The 6,392-nt window shown below is 44.5% G+C and overlaps 1 protein-coding gene across 2 annotated transcripts; it reads right to left on the bottom strand.

Moving 5' to 3' along the window:
- Window positions 1-290: 290 nt before the first annotated feature.
- MCL1 (MCL1 apoptosis regulator, BCL2 family member) lies at window positions 291-6,067 on the bottom strand. 2 transcript variants are annotated; one of them, XM_081120488.1, is made up of 3 exons: window positions 4,245-6,067; window positions 3,666-3,913; window positions 291-3,153 (listed from the first exon to the last, which is right to left on the bottom strand). In XM_081120488.1, exons 1-3 carry the CDS (start codon window positions 4,942-4,944, stop codon window positions 3,037-3,039), a joined length of 1,065 nt encoding a protein of 354 aa, XP_080976614.1. In that variant the 5' UTR covers window positions 4,945-6,067; the 3' UTR covers window positions 291-3,036. The 2 variants fall into 2 exon arrangements, with proteins under 2 accessions (XP_080976614.1, XP_080976615.1); XM_081120489.1 differs by lacking the exon at window positions 3,666-3,913 and having other exon boundaries at window positions 305-3,153; window positions 4,245-5,038.
- Window positions 6,068-6,392: the final 325 nt, after the last annotated feature.

Here is a 6,392-nt window from a genome sequence, read left to right as displayed (position 1 = left end):
GATGACTAAAAGAAAAAATCAGGACAGAGATTATGATTTTTGCATCAAAATGTACAGGAACTACTCAAGTACAGCAGTAATACATTTAATTAAAAACACATCACTTCTAATTTGAATGAAAGGAATTATTCTGAAGGGAACCGTCCTTTGCTCTAAGGCAAATTAGTTTTATGGAGCTGCTTTTGCTTGTTAATTCACCTATACTTATTTGCTCAGCTGACTTCCCTAAAAGGCTTGCCTAAGAGGGGGGAGGAAGACAGGCAACGATTAGAAAACACCCATACCACACCTTGTATTTGAATAAAGATTTATTATTTTCTTCTCAGGAAAAACAGGAAGTTAGGGAAACACACTACATTTACGGCCCACATTTATTTGTAGTTGGTCCTAACCCCAATGGCACAGCTGTCAAAAATGTTAGCTGTGTTAACTAGAACCAAGGTGCCCACCCCAGATAAAATGTTACATGGACAACACTAGAGGGCTGAAGGTTTTTCCCTGAGAGAAGCATAAGACAGAAGTTGCTGAGACAGCCATCTTTCCAAGCATTCCCTCCTTTTCCATTTGGGAGGAATCTGCCTGATGTAGCTAGTCAGCACTTAGAACAAGTGCCTCCTCTCCCTATAAAACCACTCACCCTTTTCCCCAAAGCACTTGGGCTCCCTAAGCCCTCACAGCCTGACCCAAAATATTAACTAAGATCCTCACCATTTCAGCAGTCACACCTAGTAAATTGGGAAGCAAGGCCCTTTGCATCTATGCACTCATTTTCACAACTGGATATGGGGAGACAGGCCTTTTAGTCACCTTAACCAGATCTTAAGTTTAATTACAAACTACATAAAGTGCTTTTAGGTCCTTAGAGACAGACTTGATATAAATAAGTGGTTTATGATCAAGAATGATAAATACATAGGTAAAAATAGTTCTATAGCTAGATGACCTTATGGCTCGGAGATGGGGAGAGGCAGGGCATTCTTCCGTATTACATTCTTAGTCATTTTATTCATGCCTATTTCTTATCTAGAGTCCAGATACTAAAGATCATGTTCTGAGGGTGAAGCTTTAATTGACCCTAGTTCCAACACAGCTTTCTTCAGCTTAACTAGTAGCCTTTATAGCACACTGTACCCAGCTCTATAATTTTAAGTGAGCATATTTAAATTCAAAGGAACCTAGAGGAAGCCATATAAGATATACTCCCCTCTAAAAAATTTTAAGGGAACTTTTGAAACTTTCCCCGCAAAGGTAAGAAAAGCAAAAACCAAAACGGTACCAGTCCAAGGAAAAGGGACTCCTCCCATCCACCTCATAACTATGACTGTTACTGTCACAGAACCCATTGTACTACCAAGGACAAAACTCATGAAGGATACAGGTTTATGGACTCCTATAAGGGTGGTTACTTAGGTTCCTAGTGCCCAAAACTAAATAGGCTAGAGTTCAGGGATGGCAGGGTAAAGATGTAGGAATTGATCTAAATTATCTGTAGAAGGAGCAGAACAAGCAGCAAATATTTCGAAGGAAAAATAGGAAACAAATGGTAAGGTCAATAGAACAAGTCTGAAATCTGAAGAGATGCCAATGCAAAATTTAACACAAAGTTTGGGAATCACTAATAGAAAAGAAACAAGTATTTGCTTTATTGACATACTAGGCTTAGACCTGTGTTTAACAAGCCAGCCTGAAATAGCACCATGGTTAGACTATTGCCTGCTTTTCAAAGTCATCATTTTACAACTTATTAAGCAAACAAGGGATCAAATGGCTCTCTCATCCACCTGATGTGATCTTTTTATACACATACTGCTAATAAGTCCCATTTGGAACAGCTGAAAATCTTTTTAAAAGCTTTGCAGATGAGCTCATGAACACAAATTTCACAAGTTAGGTCAAACAGAAGGAACTCAAAACAAGTTGTTGCCCAATCAGAGCTCATTATTTGTAAATCATCGGCCTGCTGCCCCCCCCAAACCTTAAAAAAAAAAGACACCTTGACTCAATTATTGAAAATCCACCTGTAACAAAGTGAAACGATTAATTTCCATTACTCAAGTTCTCAGCCCAGGTTTAAAAAAAAAAAAAAAAGCCCTGTAAGGAATACTTACCAAATTCAGATAGGAAAATTACAGTTATGAATCAGAATTGTTCCACCACAACCAGGTTGCATACAATTACATCAAATGGTTCTGTATACCATCTAGAATTGACCAGGACAAGGTTTAGAATAGAAAAGCTGTAAGAAATAGGTTACTAACTACAGAAGTTTTAAATTTCAAAAGGGTATGAAAAAACTGAGATCCAAGCCTTCTTTTACATTTCAAAGAAATAGATTTTCTGTAAAAATATATACAATTTTTACAGACAAATACATTTACAGGTTGTTTTTATCTTAAAAAGTGAGGACATTCCATATGTCTAACTACAATTATTGAGCCTTAAGTCAAGTATTCTTGGCCATTACAAGGCTAATAAACTAAACCAAGCCAAAGTAGAACAGGTATAAAGTCCTGAGCACTTGGACTTTCTATTCAAGAAGCATACCTGGGAAAGCTAATTATACAGAGGAAAAAGCTTCCCTTCACACTGTTGTACAGTACTGAGGCTTCTAGTCATAGTTCTATTGTAGCTTAAATCCACTTTACACAGTTCACTGGCATTGTTAGTGCTTCTCTTTTAACACTATAGAAAGCTAATGAATTCAGTGGGCATATTTAATGAACTGTAGATGACTAGCCTGGCTACTGGCCCCTCTTCTGTTCTAAGACAAGGGTATCAAGTCTCTCCACCCTACCATTTTCACTAAATCTAAAAGTCCTCCTCCATGGCCTCCCAAAGTTTGCCTGTTGGCTAAAACAGCTCTGCTTCTTTCAGTGACTTGCCATAATCCTCTTGCCACTTGCTTTTCTATGTTGCTCGTAGGTTATAGCCTGGACAGCTTGAAGTCCAACTTCATAAGTACACTGATTTTCACAGCAGATGGACGTGGCTTTGGTGCCTGGAGTTGGTTAAGAGTCAATTATTTCACTTAAAAGGCTATCTTATTAAATATGCCAAACCAGCTCCTACTCCAGCAACACCTGCAAAAGCCAGCAGCACATTTCTGATGCCGCCTTCTAGGTCCTCTACGTGGAAGAACTCCACAAACCCATCCTAGAAAACAAAAAAGAAAAGCACATTTTCAAGTATGGGGGTTTTCCACTTACAAAGATATATTGAAATATCTAAGCCCCACCCCCATGAAACTACGAACCAATTATTTATCTCTCAGCTGCAAAAGAAACACACTTAAAATGGGGGTGTGCACTGAGGAATGTATTTTACTATCCCCAAGTTGGCCGGTAACACGTACTGCTTCATAATTTGAATCCACTGGTGGGGAGTATCCAACTGAATTACAGTAAAATACCAAAAGAAAGAATCAGCATCCAGTAAAATAGCCTACAGGAAACCAGGATTTTTGATGCAACAAATTAAGACAGTAATACCACTATCTCTATGGACTCAACTACTTACATCAACATCAAGCAACCAGAGGTCCATAAGTTAGAGCTAGAAAGCTGAGTTGTGCATCATAAAAACCTTCAGCTACCCCCACTTTCTCTATAAAACCTTCCATTCCATTTCCACTCCAAGACCCCTCTTCGACCTTAAAACAAACTTACCCAGCCTCTTTGTTTGACCAGCCAGTCTCGTTTTGTCCTTACGAGAACATCTGTGATGCTTTCTGCTAATGGTTCAATGCAGCCTTCTTGCTTTATACTCTTCAAGTGTTTGGCCACAAAGGCACCAAAAGATATGAGAGTCACAATCCTGCCCCAGTTTGTTACTCCGTCACTAAAAACATGAACCATTACCCTAGACAAAGATTTGATGTCGTCTTCGTTTTTGATGTCCAGTTTCCGCAGCATACCTGAGGAAGAAAAGCATGCTGGTTCTCACGGCCTCCTTTGTCTAAGCCAGAGCACGATTCGCTGCCCACCCACGGAGAGGGAAATCGCTATTTGGGATCCATAGAACTCAGGCCGACCCCACTTGAAAATTGACATCCCACCCTTTCCGGCCTTTGAACAGAGCTATTTTCAAAAGAATCGAGTGGGCGGAAACAATGACTCATGGTCAGAATATTCTGGTTTCAGAAATAGGAGTCGTTTCGACACTGACTAGGTTTCGGTTTCCACCCACTGTGAGTTCCAGCAAGAGATGACAAAAGATAGTGCAGCCTCCGTGACTAACCCCCTTACCTTGGAAGGCTGTCTCGTGGTTACGCTGAACACCGTCCCCGACCCGCCGAAGGGTCTCTAACGCCTTCCGGCTGGAGGCCGCTGACCCGGCCATTGGCTTCGCGTCCTTGGCGCCGGTCGCCTGCTCCCTAAGGTACCGAGAGATAATCTCCAGCGACTGCCGGAACAACTCGTCCTCCTCCTCCTCCTCTGCTGGGGGCGGCGTCGAGGGCAGAGAGCCACTCGCACCGAGGCCATTACTGGCCTCCTCGACCAGCTCCAGCAAGGGCAGGACAGCCGGCCGCTTCCCGAGAGGCTCCGGCTCGTAACCGTCCAGCTCCTCTTCGGGAGACATGATGGCGTCGGCTGCCGGGACTTCCATCTCTTCAAGCGGGGACGTGTGGCGGGCTGGCGCGAAAAGCCACCTCGTGGGGGTCTCGGTGACGTCGAGGCCCTCGGCGCCAATGGGCGAGGGCCGCGCGACCCTCCTGGCATCCAGCGCGAGAGTGGCCGGGGGTCTCCCGCTGGGGCTTCCGCCAATCACCGTGGCCGCTTCCCCTCCCTCCGCCTCTCGCCGGGCCGTGGCCTCCTTCCCCGCAGTCAGAAGCTGTTCTTCTGAAGGGGAGGCGGCGCCGCCGTCGGCCCCGCTGCCGCCCCCCAACTTGGTCCCTCCGCAGTAGAGGTTGAGTCCGATTACCGCGTTTCTTTTGAGGCCAAACATCTCAAGCCTACGCCGCCTTCGCCAGCTGAGAAAGATAGGAGAGGCCGTAGACCCCTTACTCGAAGGAAGCGGAAGTAAGGAGTGAGAGAGGCGCTCCGACCTCACGGTTTTACGGCCGGTGCTACGCCGCGGCGCCCACTCAACAAAATAGTCTCCATAAAAGGCGAAAGGGGCGGAAGCTTCGGGAGAGTGGCGCACCAGCTGAGCTGCCGGTTGCGAGGGGCGGGGCTAGGTGGGCGGGGCCTTCCGGCTCCGGAAACCCTCGGGACCGGTTACGTAACGGCGGTCCGGGCGGGGGGTCTCGGGCTCTTCCTCTGTGCGGGCAGGACCTGCCCGGAAGCCTTCCGCGGCTGCCCTCGATGGTGATTTGCGAGCCCCTGCGGCTGCTTTTGTGCTGGAGGTTTTTTCCGTACCAAAACCTTAACCATGGAATCACTCAGGTTGAAGGAAGGGGATGAGGCAGTTCGGCCCTGGAAGGGGCACAACAGTTTTAGATAATATGGGTAAATGAGGGCCCTGTGGGGCACCTGTAGTTATTTTGCATATCCGCAGTTCTCTACTCTCATACCAACCACGTTTGGAAATGGGAAGTTCCATGGGTTGCTTTATAGAATCATTTACACGTAAGTTGACTAAATGAAATTGCCCCAGCCAAATTGCCTACAAGCTTCTGCCCAGCCCCCATGCTACTCCACGGTATCTGGTGCTATATACAGAGGAACCTTACTCTGTTAGCACCACTTCTGAGACTCTTGATGCCATTTATTTCTGTATCGGTAAGGCACATTTGACTCGAGGGGTAAACCTCTTGAGGACAAGGGTCCAGTTATATGCCACATATGTGAATTAACATTGAAGCAATCTCTTAAAACATCTGTAAAAATAATAGCTAAAATTCAAGGGCAAGGTGTTTGAGGAACATCAGCAGGAAAGGTGAGCAAAGGTCCTATTCCCCAAAATATCAGTTTAATAAGGAGATAGGGTGCCCATACCACACAATTGTATTTGGGCAGGACCTAGAACCATGAGGGAATTACATATAATAGGTGGCAGAGAGGATGGAGAGAAACATCCTGTGATTGTGGGAAGAAATGTTTTTTCTATTTAAGGAACTTGTAACCTTGCACAGAAACTAACCATAATGTGAAATGGAATATATGCTTTATAGGAGGCATGAACAACTTCATATTGGAGTTGAAAGATTGAAAAATTAACTTTGGGCTAGGGGAACTACAGGAAAATCTTACGGAAGAGGTAGTAGCTTTTCTGCTAGGCTTTCTAGAATACAGCTTTATCAGATAGTCAAAGGGAGGGAGATTGAGGAAATAAATGCAAAAGCTGTTTTTTTTCCAGAGGCTGAAAAAGGAAATGCATTGCAAGTTTCATTAAGTCATGGCTCAAGTGCTCAGCAAGACTATTGCATTTCCTTAGTCAATTCACTCTCTCAT

This window comes from Miniopterus schreibersii, assembly GCF_964146895.1.
Source record: "Miniopterus schreibersii genome assembly, chromosome: 19".
Taxonomy (NCBI): domain Eukaryota; kingdom Metazoa; phylum Chordata; class Mammalia; order Chiroptera; family Miniopteridae; genus Miniopterus; species Miniopterus schreibersii.
Note: the sequence above shows the minus strand (reverse complement) of the source record. Positions and strands in the feature narration are given on the sequence as shown.

Excerpts from the sequence above, each read along its gene's own strand:
- MCL1 (XM_081120488.1), bottom strand. The coding sequence starts at position 4,944 with ATGTTTGGCCTCAAAAGAAACGCGGTAATCGGACTCAACCTCTACTGC. Across the intron at positions 3,914-4,244 it reads CCACGAGACAGCCTTCCAAG|GTATGCTGCGGAAACTGGAC; the intron begins GTAAGGGGGTTA and ends TTTCTTCCTCAG. Across the intron at positions 3,154-3,665 it reads TGGTCAAACAAAGAGGCTGG|GATGGGTTTGTGGAGTTCTT; the intron begins GTAAGTTTGTTT and ends TTTGTTTTCTAG.